The 23,423-nt window shown below is 42.6% G+C and overlaps 1 protein-coding gene across 3 annotated transcripts in view; it reads right to left on the bottom strand.

The window, feature by feature from the left end:
• Klhl8 (kelch like family member 8) overlaps window positions 1–23,213 on the bottom strand; it is a 51,384-nt gene extending 28,171 nt beyond the window's left edge. The window contains exons 1-2 of one of the 3 annotated variants that reach the window (XM_036201207.1): window positions 23,076–23,213; window positions 550–904 (exon numbers count right to left, since the gene is read on the bottom strand). In XM_036201207.1, the coding sequence (XP_036057100.1) occupies window positions 550–765 (216 nt within the window). In that variant the 5' untranslated portion in view covers window positions 766–904; window positions 23,076–23,213. Of the gene's footprint in view, window positions 1–549; window positions 905–2,421; window positions 2,442–21,005; window positions 21,094–23,075 lie in introns of those variants that run through there. The other 2 variants (XM_036201208.1, XM_036201209.1) reach the window with 2 other exon arrangements.
• Between the last annotated feature and the right edge of the window lie 210 nt (window positions 23,214–23,423).

Here is a 23,423-nt window from a genome sequence, read left to right as displayed (position 1 = left end):
GAAAACTTCAGCTACTGAGAAGCTATCTTTACTCGATGACCACTTACAAAGAAAAAACTGGTTTTCTCCCTGGGAGTCTGTCTCATTGGGCATATCAACCACACTTAAGGGCTGGCCCACGCCCAGCAGTAGATAGCCAACACAGACCAGTGGTGTTGCTCAGGCTGATTTGTTTGGGTGTTTTTGGTCTGACTAGTCTTTGCTTGTGTGTTATGGTTTCTGATTTTGTGTCGTTTGTGTGTGTGTGTGTGTGTGTGTGTGTGTGTGTGTGTGTGTGTGTGAAAATAACAGTAAATTAGTACAACAACGTGCCCATTTCCAGGCACAGTGCAGCAGCAGTAATCTGACACCCAGGAAATTCGAGGCAGAAAGAGCATGATTTCAAGGCTGACTTGGGCTACACAAGAGACACCGATTCACAAAGAACTGAGATTAAAGTCACTCCTAACATAACAAATAAGTATGATACCTAACATTTTTATGTAAGTACAGAAACTCTCGTTTTCTATACTATACCGAAGAAGTTGGGGAAAGAAAAGGCGGTCTCACCTTCAGTGTGACATCGCAGAGCTCCCCATTCTCATAGAACCGAAGGAGAGAACTATGGAAGTCCTTCCATGCTTCATTGGCTTCAAAGATGAAGGAGTCTTCGCCATCACACTCGCTGACAGAAGACCTGGTCCTCGCTGGCTGGTGTGGGGGCTGCCGCCGCCCCTTTGTCACGTGACTCCTAGCTTGTTTCCCATTGGGGGACTCTGAAGCCATTTGCAACACTCTTTTTATGGAGCTCCCTTCTGAAACATCCCATTTACTCTTCTTTCAAGGGTGAGAAGATAGAAGACAGATGTAGCCACTAGACGTTAGACATCTTTCAAAATTCCTTCAATTGCCATTATACAGTTTGCTGAAATGTTAAAAAAAAAAAAACACGCAAAGATAACTAAAAGGTGTTATCACGATTATAATTCATCAATACGATACATGCAACCACATTGGTCATACTGGAAACCATGCAGCTTTTACAGTCAATGTCACATGACTCACTTCATGTAACTACATCAGCCAAAGAACAGCTTTAAAATTCAATACAAAAACAAAGAACATAAAAGTGGAACATACTGCTTGAAAACCAGAAGCTGTGAACTAAACAGTATACGCTTAGAAACTTTGAGGACTCAAAGCAAAAATCAAAGGTTATTTTTATAGAATTAGGTTCTTCATAGATTCAACATCAGACTGATTCCACCACTGAGACCCTGCTTAAGCTTTAGTTATCTTTTCTGGGAAATGGGTGAGTGCATCACTGACAGGAATATTCCAAGAGTTAAAGATATATAACCAGAAACACCAACAGCTGAACTATAGTGTTGTATATTGTATCTGTATTTCCATATAGAATTTATTACTTACATACAAAATCACACTTACTTCACTAATAAGCATATTTGATGAATATTCATATCATTAATAGGTATATGCTACAATTCTGCCCACCTGATAGAGACAAAGGGTTTTAAGTTAAACCATCTGCTACCACTTACTGGCTGTGATCTTTTTTGAAAGTTTTCTTAACCCTCAGTTTCTCTACCTATAAACAGGACTGTTCCGAGGGTCACAGAAGTGCACTAGACTTCAGGGGCACTTCCAAAACTGTACACAATGCTGCAGATGTTTGTGTTAGGATGGAAGCTTGCAATAGCATGCAGCTTTTGAAAACTATAAATGCCTTCACCAGAAGGTCAGGTCTATGGGGCTCTTTTACTGTTAATCTCATTGCTCATCTTTGTCAGGAAACAAAGTAGGTGATGTAAAATTATGGACTGTAGTTACTAACATGTCTTAAAGTTTCCGTGGCAGACATAACATGATGGTGATTCCTAACAGGTCACACCTGTCTCTATCTCCTTGCCTGTAAGAAGTGTAACCAACCTCTAAGCTACAGTACGTGGGAAGGTGATGGTGTGCCAACCCAGCTCCCTATAGCAACTCTTTTAAGTTCACATTCCTACTTTGGAGCCAGGCATGATGGTGCACACCTATAATCCTAGCACTTGGGATACTCAGGCAGGTGACTATCCTGAATTCAAGCTACATTGTGAAGCCAGATCATAAGAAACAGAAACCAAATAAGAACAAATAGAAAACAAGTAGTGCCATCAAAACCATTTCTGCAAAGGGTCAACAAGTACATAACTTTGGCTTTGAGAGTCATTTGTACTCTATCACAACTACTCAATTCTGCCTTTGTAGTAAAAGAATGGCCCCAAATGAGAATACATGAAGGAGCACAGCCGTGTTCCAATAAAAGTCTCAAAAGTATTTGCTGGGTACAATTTGGGTGAGTCATAGTTTGTAGACACTTTGCAAGATAACCATCTTTAACCCAGTCAACCCTGTTATAAAATATTAAGACAAACTTACCAGACACAAATAACTCAGAGGTTTTGAATGGACACTGGGCATTCTAAGGAGCAGGAGAAGCTCCCGTCCAGTCCTGTCCACCCTGCTCAGGATGCAAATCATGTGCTTGTTTTGTGTATCCAATCTGTAGACATATCCACCCATTAGCAGTTAACAGTAGCTGCTGTGGCATCGCAGTGTGTGTATCTCAGGTAACCATATGCAGTATCGTAATGCTACATCCAGATCCACCATCCTTCATCTCACTGCCTACGTACTGTAGTATTGTTATCACAAGAAGAGGATGATATAGTAAGACATTTTGAGAGAAGGGAAGAGACTGCATTCAGGCTCTTTTATTATAGTATGTTTATATAATTATTCTGTCTCATTAAATGCTATAAATGTATTACTGGGCTTAAGTTACAAGTTAAATTTCATGGTTGATGGTGGTGTATGTGGTATAGAAGTGGGCACACATGTGTTATGGCACACATGTAGAGGACAACTTGACAGAGTCAGTTCTCTCCTTCCAAGTATCTGTATGCAAGCAAAACTGTCTGTTTGGAGGTGATGCCATCTATAGACTCAGGAATCTATTCGAAGTCCTGAGACATATTACCCAAGAGCACCACTGTCTGTAACAGTCTCAAATGACAGGACTACAGAGGTAGGGGTTCTGAAAGAAAGGGAAAGGTGAGAGAGGAGGGGCTGTGGCTTTCAATAGGGAACAGAAGAGATTCAGCTCCATAACGGAACTGTATGGTGTCCTCATGCAGCAGGGGTCACATGATTCTGCACATGATGGCACATACATACACATTAGTTAGTGCAAAAGACAGGTGAAATGTAAGCTATCATTGTACACGGCTGTGGATATTGCTCTAAATAAAATGCTGTTTGAACTACAAAAAAAAGATTTGATCGTAAAAGCTGTTGAGTTAAATAAATATGTAAATTTTAAAGATACCTTGACTTCAAAATTTGGATATAAGGATATGTTGCTTCAGAAAAGAGCCTGCTTTTGTTTCCACAGAAAGCCAGAGGCTATGGGTTTGTTCCAGATTAAGATACATGAGGTTTGATCAGCCAAGACCACCTAAAAGGTCTCCAATGACATGGCCCAGATGATCCAACATCCAGAATGGTTTCAAAGCAACTGGCTCAGAGGTTCACCCTCACGGACTACTCCATAATCCTAAAATTTTCTTTGTGTCCCCAGAAGATACAGCGCCCCCCTCCAGCAGGAATTAATAAGAAAAACTATGCCCATTTTCCCAAAATTATCAAGCTGGCTTTGGAGATGGAATTGGCTCACTCCTTCTCTAAACCCAGACATATTGGTTAAATAAAAGGTTAAGAGATTTTTTATGTCCCAAATCAGAAGAGCCCTCTGATGTGGGACAGATAAAAAACCAATATTTTTATTTAAATCAGGTTGATTATGTGATCTCTTTCTAAAGAAGAAAAGGAGATATGATATAGATATAATAGGATGAAAGGGTGGATTTCTAAAGAGCAACAACTTGTTTAAAATGTTTTACATTAGGGCTGGAGAGATGGCTCAGCTGTTAAAGGCTAGGCTCACAACCAAAAATAAAATGTTTTACATTGGTATAGATTTTAGTCTATTGATAGAAACTTAAAGTTAATTTTGTTATACTGTGTATATATTTCTACTTTGTTTAAGGTTTTATGTTTGTATAGCTCATTTAAAATTGTAATGGATAATTAAAAATAGATTAATAATTAATCATTTATGATAATCATACTCATAGCTATGTTAGTTAAGTCTTCTAGGTATACATAGAGATATTTCAGATAGATAGGTAATCTTCAAATACTTCAAAGACCTACAGAATATGGCATTTAAAATATTTTTAAAATTTAGACTTTCTGGACAGGGAGACATGTCTGCTCCTGGCAACACTGATTTACTTCAGAGAGGAGGATGGGCATTGAAGACATTTCATATCTTATCTTCACCTTGGCAAAAATAGCCATTTGGGCAAGAAACTGTTCTTGCCTGGACTGCTTGATCAACTGGACATGCAGGACCCATAGAAAGGTGACCACTGAACTTTGCTTGACAAAATGGTCCTTCAGGTTCCTGCTTCGCAGAGCTTCTTTAATATTATAACTGTAATTCTTGCTTGATAATTGTTCTGTTATATGTAATTTTACTATGTAAAAGTTAAAAACCTTCCTTTAAAAAAAAAAAGAAAGAAAGAAAGAAAAAGGGAAGTGCTGTGGATAGCGCTCTGTATAAATGAAATGCTGTTTGGCCAGTGGCCAGGCAGGAAGTATAGGTGGGACAAGAGAGAAGAGAATTCTGGGAGGTGGAAGGCTGGGGCGGGGAGAGACTGCCAGCCGTCACCATGACAAGAAAGAGATAAGGTACTGGTAAGCCACGAGCCACATGGCAAAGTATAGATTAATAGAAATGGGCTAAATATAAGAGTCAGAGCTAGACAATGGTAGGCCTGAGCTAATGGCCAAGCAGTTTAAATAATATAAATGTCTGTATGTTTATTTTACAAATGGGTTGTTAGACTAACAGGGCTTGATGGCACCTGGAGAGAAGCTCTCCAACTACACATCTGTTTCACCTTGCCTGCCTAAGGCACCTGATTGGTCTAATAAAAAGCTACCTGGCTAATAGCTAAGCAGGAGAAGGACCGGCTGGGCTGCTGGGCAGAAAAAACAAACAGGAGGAGAAATCTAGGCTCAAGAGGAAGAGGAATGAAGGACAGAACGAGGGACATGTCCGGGGCAAGAAGCCAGGCAGCCGCTGTCAGTTAGCCAGAAAGACAGACATGAGAAGCACTGAAAGTAAGATGTACAGAAGGAAAGAAAAGTAAAAATCCCTGAGGCAAAAGGTAGATAAACAGAAATAGGTAAATTTAAGTTGAAAGAGCTAGCCAGAAACATGCCTAAGCTAGGCTGAGCATTCAAAACTGATAAGTCTCTGTGTCGTGATTTGGATGCTAGTTGGTGGCCCAAAAGAAAAAAGCCTGGTACAGAAAAACACTTAAGAAATGTTAAGTTGCCTCTGGTGCAATAATGGGAGAAATAAAAAGGCACAGATTGGAAAGAAACAGAATTGTCCACATGAATGTAATTGGATATGTGCAATCTCCTGGTTCAAATAACAAATCATACTGAACCAAAGAGTCTAAAGGTTTGTGCAAATTGTCCTGAAGGGAAGGAAAGGGAGACAGGAACAACACTGGTTGAAAAGAATTAGGTTGGATCTCTAGACAAGGAACTCAGTGTTCTTACTCTTCTGCAGGTTTTACAGGACATGTCTGTGCATATTTCACATGATGGACATGATCAGAAGACATGTTCTCTCTGTTCTCCTGGCCTTAAGGAGGCAGCAATGAGCTTCTGCAGGAGCTGCTGTGTTCTTCCTGCTGGCATCTTACCTTGTATACAGACAGCCTGGTGTGTGATAACAGTGGGCAGAAATGTGGACACTTGCATTTAACAAGAAAGAAGTGCCAGGAGTTTGATCCTTGTAGGATCCTCCTATCTATCTATCTCCCTCTCCCTCTCCCTCTCTCTCTTCCCCTCCCCTCCCCTCTCTCTTTTAACCCAGTTTAACTGTACAGACATTGAGGTGGAGGTATCCTAGGATTAATGATATTAAACCTGATATTAAAGCTGATAGAAGTCAAAAGGTGGGGTGGGATAGGAGAGAGAACATGTCACACTTCAATGGCTAAGGTTCTGAGATGAGGCTTGAGATCTGCACATGCCCTTTGAGGAGGTCCCTTTATATCCTATTAACAGACATTTTTGATGTAAAACATTGCTAAGGGGCACCTAACAATAGTAAGTTTACAAGGTCATAAAATACAAGGTAAACATGCAAAGATCATCTCTATTTCTATGTATTGGCAATGCATGATGGAAACAGAAATTTGAAAAGTTCATTGCTTCTAAGAAAGGGAGACACTCAGGTCTAAGCCCAGTGAAACATACAGAACCTACACACTAAAGTATGTTACTGAAGCAAATAGAAACAAACCTAAAGAAATGGGAAGCAGCCACAGTTTCTAGGCTGGAAGACTCAATTTAGTAAACATGACTGACTCTGACTTAATTCAGTTCCAATCAAGCCATACAGGAAGTTTTCATAATAGACACTGACAAGCTGAATCTAAATCTTCTAATGGAAAGACTAAGGGGCCAGAAACAAGGTTTGAGGAATTACCATATTCTATGTAAAACTCAATATTACATTTAGCCACAGTGTCAGGTTACATAACCCCAAGCGTAAGAGAAATAACTCTGGTCCATGCCATGCTGGTTTAAATAAATGATGGAATCAGTAAACAAATGGGGTAGAATACACAAACTCCTCATGAACAATAATTTCAGGCTGCAGGAGGAGGGGCTCAGGTGAGCCTGGGCTGTATAAGAAAAGTCCCTGAGCTGCTTCAGTAAGAAAGCAGCATTCCTCCATGGTTTCCGCTTCACACTCCTGCCTCAGCTGCCCTAGATGACAGACCACACCTCTAAGATGTGATAAACCCTTTCCTCCCCAGTTTGCTTTTGGTCATGGTATTACCGCAGCAATAAAAAAACAAACTAGGACAACCTTAATTAATAAATATGTATTAATAAAAGTGTGCTGATTAATTGAAACAATCCCATCAAACTAACATAAGATATCAGTAGCAGGAGAGACTAGCTAAGGGGTCTGTGGGAGTTCCAATACCTTAATAATGTCACTGTAGTTCTCAAACCAGTGTAAACCAAAATGACAAGATGTGAAGTCAGGGCAGAGACATCAATAGCACATGACCTGAGCAAACGCAGCCAAGTTAATTTCAAAGAATCACCAGAGCAATTCAATGGAGAAAAAAAATATTTTCAGTAATAATAGAACAACGATATAGCCATATAAACAAAACTAAATCTTGACCTAAAGCTCATCGTAATATGAAAGTTTACAATGGATCAAAGCTTATTCTGAAACTAAACACACTCACTACACATTATATATCACACAAATATAAAGCTTTAAAAAGTCATGATTTATCTTATATAGTACTTAAATGTTACGTAAGTGTAATTACAATTAAAATAATAAAACTTTCAGGAGAAAACCTAGAAAAGCTTCATGACTAGGTAACCTCACATTACCATTCTGAGATTAAAATGGAAAACCGCAGGGGGGAGGACAGGGGAACCCATAACTGATGTATAAAATTCAAAACACATAATAAAAAAAGAAAAAAAAAGGAAAATCGCTGAGGTGGACTGCATTAACAATGAAAGAGAAGCTGAAGGCTGGAGTGCCCTGGGGACATTCATGTTTGGGACATGCAGCAACAGTAAGGAAACCGAGCACCATGAAAGCAAAACAGTGAGAAAGAGACTCACTTAAGCATGGAAACATCTGAGAATCACCTCAAAAACACATGCTCCAAATCTATAAAGAACTTGCAAGTTCAATAAAAAATAAACCCAAAATCTCAAACTAAAATATGGACTCAGAACTTATGACCAGTGAAGATGGTAAAAATGTGAGATACCTCACAAAAAGATATTCAGCATCACTTCTTATAGAGGAATCAACTAAGGCTGCATGAAATCAAACACTTCTGCAACACAAAGGGAATAACAGAATGAAGCAGCCACTTGAAGAACTGGAGAAAGTCTGCCAACTATAATCTGATAAAGGATTATTATCTAGAATCTGTAAAGAACTCCAATACCAAACCCCTACTAATCCAATCAATAAAGGGCCGACGAGCTGAACCGACAGTTCTTGAAGGGAGAAGTACACGTGGTCAATGAACACTTGGGAAATATTAACTCCTCCTTCACCATCAGGAAAATGCAAGTTAAAAATGCTTTGAGATCCGTCTCACCTGTCGGATGACCACTAATAAGAAAACTCCAGGCAGCCTGTGAGGACGTAAAGAAACCTGTGGTGGGATATGGGTGGAGATGGGAACCAGTGCAGCCACTATGGAACCCAGTAAAAAACTCTCAAACTACAACTACTGTACGATCCAGCTATACCACTCTTGTAACACGAGGATTCTAAATCAGCATCCTAGAGATACTTGCACTTAGGGTTATGGCTCCATTACCTCACAATAGCCAAGACATGGAACCATCTACACACCCATCAGCAAGGAAAGGCCAAAGAAAATATGGTACATGCACACAACAGAACGTTATTCCACTGCAAAGAAGAGTAAAATTATCACACTCACAAGAATATGCGTGAACTGGAGATCACTAAGGGAAATAAGACTCAGAAAGATAAGTATGTTTTGTCTCATATAAAGAATCTAGATTTAAATGTGCGTGTGCACAAGTACATACCTGTGTGTGTGTAGTGGGGGTGGCGGCAGGGAAAAGGGGCTCCATGAGAGCAGACAATGAGGTCTACAGGGGAAGGAGAGGGAAGGGAAGAAGAGTAGCAGGATGTGTGTGTTATGAAGGAAGACTATTTGGGTGAGGGAGGAAGGAGAGGTGGGAGGGAGGAGAGTGCAGGGGTGGGGAATAAGAGCAATATAGTGATGTATAAAAATACAATGAAATCCACTTACCTGTAGGCTAAACAAAGATTATTTTAAAAATTAGCAAGTGCTGATAAACATGAGAAATGCCTGAACCTTTTAAATATTACTGCTGAGAATACAAGACAGTTCAGATAGTCTAAAATAGGTTTTGACAATTTTTCTATAAACACTCAGTATGACCAAACAATCTGACTGCTGACATTCTACCCTTAAGGAACATTTACATTTGTTTAAGAACTTGCTATAAAATTTGATAGCTGCTCTACTCACAACAGCTAAAACCTAGAAACAGGCTAAATGATCTCGAAGAAGCCGATAAACTCATGGTGGCACACCTACACAAGCGACATTAGTCCACAACACAAGGGAATGAACTGCACTTGATAAGCTCCCTGTATATTCTCAAAAGGACACATCAGTGGCCAGCCATAGCTGAGTAGTTGCTAAAATCAGAGGTGCTAAGGGTGACTACAGGTGTCACCAGGAGGTTTTAAAGACAAGCTGTTCTGTATCCTGTTACAATGTATAGATTTGTACACCAACAAGGGCAACTTGATTATATGATAACAACTAAAACAGAAAACAGACAGTAGCATTCTACCATACTCACTATACAATTCAGAGGACAAATATACATAACCATCACGCGCATGCGCACGAGCTCGCGTACACGTGTATATATTCACAAGCCACTCTGCTGCCTGACAAGTAAGTCAGCTCACAGAATAAGGTATAAAGACATCATCATCACCACAAAAATACTATTGTCATCTAAACTACCAACAGCATCCTACTCACAGAGGAGCGTCTCTTGTGCTTTTTATAGATGACCTGAGGACACACAGTAGAACCCACCACCATGGTGGGGGAAAGATTCAGATCATGCAGCAGAGCTCTGAAGACTGTACCATTTACCACCACACTCCTGTTCGGAACACCACAAGGAAGAGAAGTACAGAGCAAACCATGAAACACTAAGATGCCTGCCTTCCCTTCTAAAGCTGTCCCTTCCTGTCCCTCACCATTTTCCCAGTTCAAATTCAAACGCTGAGCCAGGCTCGAGTTCCAATTTTTACAACACGTAGGTTTTCAACTTCCCAGGATTCTAACTGAAAGTTTTCTTACACTTTTTTCCTCTTTCACTGAACAGCATTGTTTTCAGTGTGTGCTAGAAAATCCACCTCGTACCTCACCTGGACTACCTCACGATGGCCCTCCTGCCCATCCTAACATCTAAGGGCAAAGCTGCCCTATTTATCCAACTTTGTCATTCCCAAACTGCCCAGGATATGCAGTTCAAACTATTTATAATGGCCTTCCTTGCTCAGCCTCTAATCGATCTTTTTTTTTTTCCATCAATTTTTTTTATATAAAGTAAGGGGAAAGAAAAATAAGACACAAAGAGCCCTCATTAAATCACCATGTGCCTGCCACACACACATGCTTTCTCACTCAGGTCCTAACAGTACAGAAGGACAAAACATCCCTACCTTGCCTGGGGTCATCCCTCTAGAAAATGGTAAGAGTCAGAGCTTCAACCTGCTGATTAAACCCATTCTTTTTCTAATGTACCACATGCTTCCTCATCCAGTCTTGCAGAATAAATGTGCAAGAGCTTGCTTTAGCTGTTTGCTGTGAGAGAATAACGTCAAGGCCCAGATAAAATAACGAGTCTTTTAGGAAGCCTTCTCTAACCCTCCCAGTGATGTGTGAGCTCTTCTTGCTGAGACACTGCACAACTGATTTGTTCTTTTGTTTGTTTTAGATTTACTTGAATAATCTTGAATAATGCACATTAACATCTTCATTAACATCTTTTTCCCCCTCATTTTTCAAGACAGGGTTTCTCTGTGTAGTAGCCCTGGCTGTCCTGGAACTCACTCTGTAGACCAGGCTGGCCTTGAACTCACAGAGCCGCCTGCTTCTGCCTCCCGAGTGCTGGGATTAAAAGCATATGCCACTATGGTCTGGTGCACATTAACATCTTACAAGACAATGGTGGTATATTTTTTCAGAGGTAGAGGTTAAGATTCAATCCAAGGTCTTGTGCTTGCATGTACTTACTATGCCAGTGAGCTATGTACCCAGCCCCAAAAGATTATATTTAACAACATCTATATAGTTGCCTGGGTCATGGACATTTGTGAGCTGGGTTACCACATAAAATCTTGGCTAACTCTTAGAGTCATAATGATTAGGTCAGCAATTCATCTTTCACCTGGCATTTTTATCATAGATAGATGATAAATAGATTGGATGGATGAGACAGATGATAGATATAGATATACGGTTGACAGATATAGATGAAAGAGATATATACAGATAGATTTTATATATGTATATATGAGGGGTGGGTAGATAGATATAGACATTGCTCTTAGTATCTGAATACTGGGCTAGCAGGGATCACTACCCTATCTTTATGTTTAAATCCATGCACTGCCACATCTAGTCTTAGAATAGCCATTATTCTAAAATTATTTGAAGTTAGATTTGGCCCAGACTCAAGAGCTCAAAAATGTCTATATAAGAATAGAGAGGCATGCCAATCAGTAAAATGCTTGCCACACAAGAGGAACAAGTTTGATCTCCAACACCTATATAAAAAATTGGGTCTGCAGCCAATCAACTCAAACTGGCAAGCTCCAGATTCAGGGTGGGACACCAGTTCAGAAAAAGTAAGATGGCTCACAATTGAGGAAGACAACATTGACTTCCGGCTTCCACACACACGACACACAACACTCACACAGCTGATTCTACGGTGCAGGCTTGGAGTCGCAGTGCTGGGAGCAAAAATGTTGATCCCTTGAGTTGACTGGCAGCCAGTCTAGCCTAACTGGTGGGCCACAGGCACCAGCAAGTGGCCCTGTGTCAAAAACAAATGAGGAAGGCACCCGAGGAATGACTGTTGGCCTTCATGTACACATACACACATACATTCACTCCCCCCTAAACATGCCCACACAAAAATGCCTGTATAAAACTCTCTTAAAATAGTCCATTTAAAAATGCAATGTTTCCAACTTTGAAAAGGGACAGGAATGTTGTCCACTGGCTGGCTGAGGCCTTTGTGGGCAGATCTTTGGCAACATTCACAGCCCTTGATACCTTGGCACAGCAGCAGGGGCAGCCTCTAGTGTTACAGCTCTGACGAGGCCTAGGACAGCAGGGTTCCTCGGTGGCCCAGGACAGCTAGCACTGGACTTCTAGGCTCCCAGGTCTCCAGCCTCTGCAGTTATTCTTCCCTGGATGTTTTCCGTCTTCTCCTTTCTCAGTTTTGGCTCTCCACCTTCTCTTTGCTTCCACCAGGTTTCTTACTCCTTGCCTGACCAACCGTTCTTCCCAGCTGGCCTGTGGCCTCCTGCTGCTGTGAGGGCTGTAATGCTGCTGCTGGGGCCTTTCTCATTCTGCTCTGCTGCTGGTCTTGTGGCTCTGCCTCTCCTGTGGCTATCAAAGCCACTGGCTGTTCTCTGAGCCTCTGCCTCTTTTGCTGATGTCAGAGCCACATAATCTGGCTCCATCACTTCTGCAATTCAACTGCCAGCATTCCATATCACTGCTGCACATACTGCCACCACTGGGCCTTTCCTGGCATTAGCCACTCGGTCCACCCTACAGATGATGGATGGATGGATGGATGGATGGATGGATGGAGATACAAGAAAACACTGGAGTGGAGAGATGCTTTTAACTGAATATAATGTTAAGAGGCAAAACAGGAAGGTATTTCCATTCAGTTCACTATGTAAGTGTAACAACCTGCGTAAACAGAAAATGGGTGTTTGCACCAATCATTTCAGACCTTCAAGTAAATTATCAACTGTTTGCACCAACGATGGCTGTGCTTTATGCACTGTCCCTTAGGTCACCAGGGGAACTGCTCCCTCTCTGGCCAGGAAATGATTGCCTGGAAGATCTGGAGCGAGTTCTTTGAACAGGCATGCTTAGAACCCCCTCTTCAGAAGCCTAACTGCTTAGCAGCAAGTGGTCCCAACTGTTGAGTAACTTCCTCGGAGTGCCCAAGGAGGGTTCTAAGTGACATAAGGGTTGTCCAGCTGGCTGGCTGGTACTCCTTTCTGTCTTGGGGAAGTGAGGACACCAGGGAAGAGTCTAACAGCCAATTAAGGTATTCAATCATCCCCCATACCACTTTCATTTATATGAAAATAAACAGCAGGAGGAGTACTTCCGGTAAGAACTTACTATGAACATCAATACTGACTTTTAACCATATTCGATGGTGCTTTTAACAACGTTCACGTATGTGCTGCACTCTAGGAAAAAATGGGTCTCTTGATATGTCTCAGGAAGGCAAAGGTAGGACAATAATATTCCCATAAACACATTTGAATCTGCCTAAAGAACTGAATGTGATATGGAACTTATGAAGACTGTATACTAGGGGCTGGGGAGATAGCCCAGTAGGAAAGTGCCTGAACATGAGGCCCTAAGTTTGATCCCCAACACCCACATAAAAAGCTGAATATGTGATGAGGAAGCAGGAAGAAGAGGATCCCCAAAGCTTCTGGATGGCCAGCCTAGCTGAACCCCCCAGGCCCAGGTCTTAGTGAGAAATTCTCGCAAACAAACAAATAAGCAAACAAACAAGGTGGGCATCTCCTAAGAACAACCTGAGTTCGCCCTCTGTCCTCCACAAGCACACACAGACACATGTCCTTGCACACGCATCTACACACACAAGCACCTGTACAACACACAGGACTGTGCATTAGTATTCATAACAATGCAATTAAACCTAAGCTCCAGAGCTTAAATACAGCAAGCATTCTTTTCCAACTACATCTAAGATTCTTGCCCCATAAGGAGTGAGAGCCAAACAACTCCCCCTTCTCACAGTCCATGAAGCTGATTTAAAACGAAAAAGCAGCTGTAGGAAAAAGGAGAAACGGCCATGTAAGTCTATCCCAAGATACCCTGAGACACTAAGATAACGAAACATAACAGGAGCCTCCACGCCCCTACACGCCAGTACCAACCAACAGAACATGCAGTGCTGAACAAAAAGTACTCACAAAAGCAGACAGGTTCTAATGACCTGATGTAGATAGACACTGTGTAACACGCTGATATTCTTAACATGAAAATAAAATGGATGACCAATCACAGAAAACAAGACCAAGAACAGGGCAGAGAGCACAGCGCTGAAACAACGTAGCTTATTCTAGCTCCCTTTTCACCTTCCAGCACGGGACATCAACATGCAGCGCTCTCGCACAGTGTAATGTACTAACGACTAAGGCAATTCCCAACCACAGCAACTTTACTTTATACCACACTTTCACGAGAAAGAGTTGAGCAGAGAGAGCTCCAGATGAGTGTAGACGTTGTATACCTATAATTCCAGAACTTGGGAGGCTGAAGCAGGAAGGCTGCCTTGAGTTTAAGGCCAACCTAAGTTACACAGTGAATTCCAGGCTATCCTGGGCCACATGAGACTCTGTCTTCCATTTTGTTTAGACTTACTTTATGTGTAAGAGTGTTTTGCCTGCATGTATACACATGCACCGTGTGCTTGCCTAGTCCCTGGTCAGAAGAGGGTGTTGGGACCCCTGGAACTGGAGTTGGGGATGGCTCTGAGCCACCACGTGGGTAAATGGGACTGAACTCAGGTTCTCTGCAACAGCAACAAATGCTCTTACCCCCCCAGAGCCAGTTCTCCACTCCCAGGAAACAAAACCCCATGCAGCCCTCTGACAGAAGCACCTCTTAACCAGCCCTGTAGGGCTGGGGTGCAGCTCCGTATGTGTATCCACCTAGCGTGTGTGGCCTTCCACTCAATCCCAGCATTGCAGATAGAGTAAGGCAAGACTCAGTACTATTACACAGTCACACTGTTATGCCTACTACAGGTAGCAACTGTGCTAATCATACACTATTTGAAAAAAAAAAAGTTTATACTATTTACAATTCAGTTAGATGGAGATTTTAGGTGATACAAAAGCAAAATTTTTAATCAGTACTTGGCTAATTTAAACTGCAAATTGGTGGTGTGTGAATATGCATTTACCACTTTATACATCTGTGAAATGTGATGGCAAAGCCACCTTTGTGTCGATCTAAACCTGATTACATGCAATACTCTACATAACCCACACTATTCCACACCTCCCCTTACTCTTAGACTAAATCCACTCTTTCTGAAATGTCCTTCACCAGTGCCCTTATCAGCCCTTGCTCATTCTTAAGATTCAAGCCTTCTCCAGCCTGTAACCCCAGCATCGGGAGACTAAGGAAGGAGAACGGTACACGTTTAAGCCAGCTGAGCTACATAATCAGTTCCATGATAACAGGGGCTACAGTATGATATCCAATTTAAAAAAAAAAAAAAAAAAAAAAAGAATCAAACACACTTTAACAATCAAGGCTACGGCTGGAGGGATAGCCCAGGAGTTAGGAGCACACACAGCTTCAGAGAATCTGAGTTTGATTCCAAGTACCCACGTCAGGCAGCTCACAGCTCTCATTCCAGCTCTAGGGAGGTCAAACTCCTCTGGCCTCGGTGGACACCTGCATTCATGGGCACACACCTACACACATACATGCACACACACACCAACCACGAGCACACACAAATAATAAAAGTAAACCTTTAAAAACTAATAGTCTTAACAATGTCCCAGATTCCTAGGCTGGACTGGGTGTACTCTGTGCCCATCACAATGGTAATCTTCCCTTTTCATTGCATTCGTCATGAAGTAGGTCATTTAGACACAACTTTTTGGCAACATTTAAAGTATCTGCAGCAACTGTACTAGGCCCTTCTCTAGCAGAATTGTCGCCTGACATAAACAACGTTAGGAGAAAAGTGTTATTACCTTGGCCCATGGTTTGTTGGGTTTATGAACTTCTGCAGAACATCACAGCATTAGGATACATTAGGTGCTATTATCCTCTTAACAATAATGATAACATTACTTCAGTAGTTTATTACGAAGGCATTCAAATCATGGTAATTACTTCATTGCTTGAACTGGACCCCTCAGTTTACTACAGCCATGATGCTCTGAAAGTCTAGAATACAGAACTAATAGGACATGGATTTTATCTAAATATGTGCATCACATGTGTGAACTATGTTTTTCTGAGGAAACCTACAATGCTCACTGCTTTTGAGAGTGCCATAAAGCTGTAAGGCCAGCAAATGATTGTACTTTGAATACAAAGCCAAGCAAAAATAAATGTATCATCATTTGTTGCCAAGTACCAAAGAATAGGCTACTTCCTACTGATCATGTAAAAGAAAGAAGGAAAAAGCAAAAGAAAACCCCAAAATGAACTGGTTTAAAATCAGTCCTAATGAACTGTCATTTAGAGTAAGCAGGTTTAGGCTAGTCCCAGTGATTAAAGCTTGGGTCTTTAAGGCTTGCTCCCTCCCTCAGGAAGCACTCCTGGGAGGTGGTGGCGACTTTAATGGGTGGGGATGACTAGAAAGTCTTAGAGCAGTGGTTCCCAGGCTTTCCAATGCTGCAGCATTTTAATACAGGTCCTCATGGTGTGGCAACCCCACAAACATAAAACTATTTTTGTTGCTACTTCATAACTGTAATTTTGCTACTAATATGAACTGTAAAGTGAAAATCCGTGTTTTCCAATGGTCTTAGGTGACCCTTGGTTGAGAACCACTGTTTTAGAGTGCCGGAGACATGCTCTTAGAGAGGCTATGGCACATCGGGTTTCCTGTTTGTTTTGCTCCAGAACACACCCTCCCAATGATCTTTGGTCTTACCACAGGCTCAAAGCAATGAGCCAACCAAACTAATCATGAACTAGAACCTCCAAAACTGTGAGCCAAAATTAGCCTTTTCTTTTCATAAATGACTATCTTCACAATTCTGTTATAGTGATAGAAAGCTGAATATTATGTGGCCAAAAAAGAATCAGTATTTTCCTAGAAGTTTGAAAACTTTTTAATTTTTACAGAATGCACATACAAACCAAATTTAGTTTGAACACAGACACAATAAAACATGACACTACACAGTAGTCATATAGGTTTGCAACCGTCAGGCGGTCATCACAGGCTCCACTGTAGATTCTGAGGATGCAAGAATAAATACAAACAGCAGATCTGTGGTTGGTAATGATGTAAGTTTTAAAATGGAGTCTTTAGAAATCTATATGGTAAAGAGATACTTGAAAAAGCAGTTTCATATCTACTGAATAATCAGTTGTAAATTATATGCCCTTTTCATTTCATTCCATGTCTTCTATGAAAATGCCGTTCCACAACTAGTCTTTGAGCACGAAGAGTTTGAGAAGCACTAACCCCTGGGACTCCATGACGGACAACTGTTACGCTTTATCACTCAGACATTCGCAAGAGCATTATCTATCAATCACCAAGTCCCACAAGCTGGTCACCCAACAACAGAGCTCACTTCAGAATGCCTACACCACTGAGCCTCTAGTCTGGCAGACTCAGAACTCCCAATGCATAGAAAATCAAATGACTCATAGAAAAACAGCCTCAAAAGAATCAGACTCCAAAGTCAGTCATGGTAGCATACATTCTTTATTATATTCAGGCTTATATTATAGCACTTGGGAGGCTACGACAGGAGAATCACCAGTACAAGGCTGATGATGCCTTTGCTACATAGAAAACTCCAGGTCTGGGCTACACAGAGAGACCCTGACTCAAAAAAGAAGTCAGATTCTAACTGTGAGGAAAATTTTTTACTATCTTAACCAGTCTATCATATTTTCCTTTTTACAAAATGTTTGCACAAGTTGGGCAGTGGTGGTGCACACCTTTAATCCCAGCACTCAGGAGGCAGAGGCAGGTGGATCTCTGTGAGTTTGAGGCCAGCTGCTCTACAAATAGAGTTCCAGGACAACCAGAGCTGTTAAACAGAGAAACCCTGTTTCAAAATCACCACCAAAAAATTATGTACAAAGTAATCTTACTTAAAAACTAAAATGGGCCCAAAAATGAATGATTAAGACATGGTAATAACCCTGCTATTGAGGAGCTTGATCATCCAGAGAGGGGCACAGATAGATAGCAGCAATAACTATGTGGTCAAGGCAAACACAGACATATAAGTCACAGAAACAGGCAGCGAGTTGGCTTTGGTCTACAGGCAACAGTTTGCTTCTAGTTGTAAACTACCACAGTGTTACAGAAAACTGTTGCCTTGTACCTCTTGGAGAAATGGTCTACCACAGGTATGTAAAGTAGTGGTTCATAGCACAGACTTGGGAGTCAGACGGTCCTGGATTCTCTAGCTGTGGAGGCGAGGGTGAATCACACAAAACTGCTCTGAACTTCGGCTTCCCTTTAAGGTGGTTGTGAAATTCAAATGAAGTAGTACATTATAAAGTATTTGTCTCCGGATTTAGTATACAGAAGGCACCTAATAAGTGAATGTTTTTACTTTGACAAAGCATTGGCCCAATTCTCCAATTAATATTTTTATTTTACAGCAAAGAAAAAAAAGTGTGCTTTCTAATGACTGACATTAGAGTACAAACACTGAGAACCCTCCATAGCAGAAGATAAAGATTACTGACCTACACCACCCTGTTATCCTTCTTCACACACACACACACACACACACACACACACACACACGAGCATGTGCAAGCTATGACGACTTAGATACTTTCTATATATTCATCACAATCTCACCCAAAGAGGAACTGCTTTTAACTGTAGTGGGTGAAGAGGCTCGGAGACAGTGAGAGGCTACCCAGCATACACAGGTGTAAGGCAGGGTGCCCATAAGAGTCTACCCAGAACACACAGGTGTAAGGCAGGGTGCCCATAAGAGTCTACCCAGCACACACAGGTGTAAGGCAGGGTGCCCATAAGAGTCTACCCAGAACACACAGGTGTAAGGCAGGGTGCCCATAAGAGTCTACCCAGAACACACAGGTGTAAGGCAGGGTGCCCATAAGAGGCTACCCAGCACACACAGGTGTAACATAGGGTGCCCAGGAGTCAACACCGGTGAGCCCTGACCTCACCATTAGTCCAAATATGGCAGTGATCCTAGCTCAGGGGGGACTATCCATGTCTCAGTGAGCACTAAAATAGTATTAATAATCTTCTCTCCACACAAGTATTTTCCACCTTTTTAGAGTTCTAAAGTAGAATGCCCATAAAACAGCAGTATTCCCATCCATATGCTGGGTTTCCCCCGCCCCCCCACCCCGAAAATGATTACCACTTGCTATTTACAGTTAACTCAAACTCTCACAACTGAAGCAAATATGATATAGTGGAGTTATCCTGCATACAAGCAGCTCTCAGATTATCTTTATGAAAAGCAACTGTGGAAAGCCACAGTTCTGCTCATTAGTCTAAAAATCCCCAGGGATTTAACGGATTATGAACCTTTAACTTTGTAAAGCCTCCACATTTCAAATAAAAATACTGCCCAACATCAAAGGGGGAAGTCCAAAGAAAAGGCCATTGCTCAGTGGAGAGCTTGTGCAGCACCACAATCCCCTCATGCACTCCCTGCAAGTACTGTGAATACCATTGGCAGCCAGAACCAGGAGCTGCCTTCATGCTGTAAAGCCTTAGGAAGCCCAGTGCTCTATCGCTGCAAAGGGAAAATGGTGCATTTACATGTAGTTGCTTCTCCATTCTACTATAAGAGTGAATTCAAACTTAGAAATAGATTCTGATGTTGGAATTCTCAATCTGTAACAAATTAAAACTATGTTACAACCTAGTAATAGATCTATGTAAGGCAGTTAAAATTTTCTGTAAAAATACCTAATACATTCTTTCTAAACAATACTGAATGCAAAATAATCATCAGTTAGGATTTAACTTTACTATTCTACATATAAAAATATTATACAATTACAAGTATAAATATCTACTTTGAAAGGCTAAATACATTGGGTATTCTACTGAGAACAAGAATGTCCAAATTTTAGAATAAATCAGGTTATCATTTAGCATTTAAAATAGTATTCAAACATGCTGGGCTGTAATACAGTACTGGATCACCAACTCTAATGCCTGTCCAAGCTGGCGGGCAAGGTGGGAGAAGCAGTGTCTACTATGGTAACAATCAGTCAGTGGCCTTGCCTCCAGAAGAAGGCACTGTATTATAAACATCACCTTCCACTTCTGCAGTGAAAGCCAGCTCTACCACCCCATCCCCATTAAAAAAAAATCTGCAAGTTTTCTAGACAACTGAAGCCAGTGGGGTGGTGTGTGTGTGTGTGTGTGCGTGTGTGTGCGCGCGCGCGCGTGCGCGCGCGCAGTGTATCGTGGCAGTATGATTTGAAAAGCCTCAAATTCAACACTTCTGCCCTCCCCCATTCCAGTCATGTTATGAGGTGTAATTGTGAATGCTTGTAAGCCCAGGGACTTGGGAAGTTGAGGCAGGAACATAGGTAGTTCAGAGTCAACCCAGGCTACACAGCAAAGTGCTATCTCAAAGAAAAGAAAAGAAAAGAAAAAAAAGAAAAGAAAAGAAAAAAGAGAAGAGAGAAGAGAGAAGAGAAGAGAAGAGAAGAGAAGAGAAGAGAAGAGAAGAGAAGAGAAGAGAAAAGAAAAGAAAAGAAAAGAAAAGAAAAGAAAAGAACCTTTGAGGGAAAGAGGGCCATGAACCACTTTGAATATCTGTTGACTCTGCTCTACTATTCAGAAAATACAAATACACACAGAATTCTTATGCTCCTGGAAGACTATTTGTAGGCACGCCACAGATTCCAACAAAGAATCACAGAGACAGGAAAAAAGTTTCCAAGGTGTTTCCAATCCTTCATAATTCTACCTCTGATTAAGCAAATAATGAAGCTCATACAACCAATCCTTCAAAGACAAAACAAAGGTGACTGTTTACATTGTAGCATTTTAAAATACACAGCATGCGAGTGGGGAGATCAACAGGGTTGCAGATTATGGAGCATAAAATGCTCCTGAACATAATGACGATTAATCCTTACAATTCCAGGAACACAGAGGCAGACAGTATTTTTATCCTCCTCCACAGCGAAGGAAACAGAGGTTCAGATAACAACTTGCAGTGACTAAACAGCCAATGAGTAGAGAGCAGGGATTCTCACCCAGAACTAACTGGAGAAGTGAGCTCAGTCCACGATTATATCCTCCTCAAATGGAGAAAACCAACCGACAGACCACACGTAAAATGCCGGCGGCGGCGAAGCAGTAAACAATAATTAGTGTGTTTTAAATATTCAACCAAGTTTGATCTCCAGCACTGCAAAAAAATAAATAAATAAAAATTCAAATATCCGATTTCTTCTTGCTTCATTGTTTTTTGGGGTTTTTTTTGTTTTTTTGTTTTTGAGATAGGGTTTCTCTGTGTATCCTTGGCTATCCTGGAACTCGATCTGTAGACCAGGCTGGCCTCAAATTCACGTAGATCCTCCTGCCTCTGTCTCTGGAGCGCTGGGATTAAATGCCTGCGCCACCACCGCCCAGCCTGCTTCATTATTTGATAGAAAACTTTTTTCAGAAAAAGATACGGTTACACTAAAGAGCCTCCTGCTGATTTTGTTGTTTTATGAAACATTTGTTCTTGCTCGTGTCTTTAGTTCTTCATATACAAAAATAAACTTTATTGAGAATTCAAATGTAAGAAATGGAAAGGTTAAATGTCCGTTTTTGGTTTTTGGTTTAGATTTTGCTATTTTGGCCCAGGCTGGCTGTAAACTCAGTGTAGCTGAGAACAACCTTGAACCTCTGGCTCTCCCGCCCTGGTCTCCAGGCACACATACCGAGCGGGGTTTGTGCAGTGCTGGACACGGAACCCAGGGCTGGGCAAGCACTGCATCAACGGAGATACAGCCTCAACTCCTAACGCTATCTGAACCCTGAGGTAAAGGATGAATTTCTGAGTGAAAAGGAAATGTCAGTGTAGCTTCTGATCCTGCGAGGGGTTTGACAGCGGGGAGGTTGAGTTTCCGTAGGGGCAGGAAAAGGACACGCTCTGCTTAACTACTCACTGTGATTTAAATGAGGATTTGGAATTATTACGGAATCTATGACGTTACCAATCACTACCAGTATCAAATACTGACAGAATAGCTGTAAGTGTGAAAATGGGATGTATTCAGTGGCGGTGAGCTTGCGAGCGTGCACAAGGCCCAGGGGGCGCGTGGCGTGGGGTGCGGGGGAGACACAGAGAATAAACACGAAACCAAGTGCGTGCGAGCCCAATACAGCACCTTGTGATTTCTCTTTATACTTCTGTTTCTACTGTTTGGAATTTTAAAGGCAACAAGACTAAAGTTTTAAGTAGGTCAGTCAGTTTGGCTGACAAAACCAAAAGGTGCCAGGAGGAAGGCGGTGGAAAAGCAACAGCTAAGGAGCAAAAGCTACCTGCACGCAGGTAACAGGCTCAGGCACCAGCAGCGGAGGGTTTCTGCTTAGCCGAAGGTATTCCACCCGCCCCTGAGCACCGCCAGGGCTCACCGGACATGCAGAAACAAGAGTGAAAACAATTAACTTATGTAAGAGAAAACCAGTATTTAAAAAATTAAAATAAATAAATAAATAAAAACCCACGTGCACCTGGCAACCCAGGTTCTAAGACAGACCTTTCCCCGCCCCAGAGTATCCTCCTGCGCCAACAACAGCTTAAGGTAAGAAGCCAAACACCGAGGTTGGCATGGGAAGCAGGTTAACAGGAATATAGTCAAAACTGCCAAGATTTCCACCAAGAGCACAAGATTCAACACTGCCTGGAGGAGGGGGGGGGGGGTGAAAAAAGAATGTGACAAGCTTTGCAATCCGTAAACCTCCACGTCAGGACCGTGCAAACCCGGGAGCCGGCTATCGGAACCCCAAAGTGAGCCCACAAATCAGGCACCCTCCCTGGAGAAAGCCGCGAGCGCAGCCCGGAGCGGTGGCCGCCCCCGCGGGTGCGGTTTCCGCAGGACCGTGCGGACAGCCGGAGCTCCGGGAGCCCCGCGGAGCAGACGCCCCGCAGGCCGCCCGCCCCGGGGACCCCGGGCACCTGCGCCGCCGCTCGGGACAGCGCGGCCCGCGAGGCCCGGCCCGGGTCCTCTCGGCTGCTCCCTGGGGGACGGCACCGCCCGGCCGCCCCTCGCCGACGCGAGCACGGGTGGCCGCTCCAGGCAGACCCGCGCACGGGACGACGCGGCGGTTACCTCGCTGTCCTCGCCCGCCGCGCAGGCCGAGCCGCCACACCCGCTCCGCGCCGGCGCCGCGCCAGCCCCGCTCGGACACCCCACCACGGACGCGCCCGGTGGCTCGCTCGCTCACTCGCTCGTGCCCGGCCCGGCGGAGCGCGCCTGAGAGCCGCGGGGGCGGGGCGGCGGGGCGCGCGGGACTCTGGGAAATGTAGTTTTCGGCTACCTCCTGGGGACCGCGCCCGCGGGCACGCGCTCTGGCCCCTTGCGCCACTTCACCTCTCTTCGGTCCTGTATCCGTATATCCCAGGTTTTCTATCTAGTCCTGTCAGTTTCACCGCAGGCTCTGCAAAAAACGTGTACAGA

The sequence above is a fragment of the Onychomys torridus genome, chromosome 10 (genome assembly GCF_903995425.1).
Source record: "Onychomys torridus chromosome 10, mOncTor1.1, whole genome shotgun sequence".
NCBI classification, from domain to species: Eukaryota; Metazoa; Chordata; class Mammalia; order Rodentia; family Cricetidae; genus Onychomys; species Onychomys torridus.
Note: the sequence above shows the minus strand (reverse complement) of the source record. Positions and strands in the feature narration are given on the sequence as shown.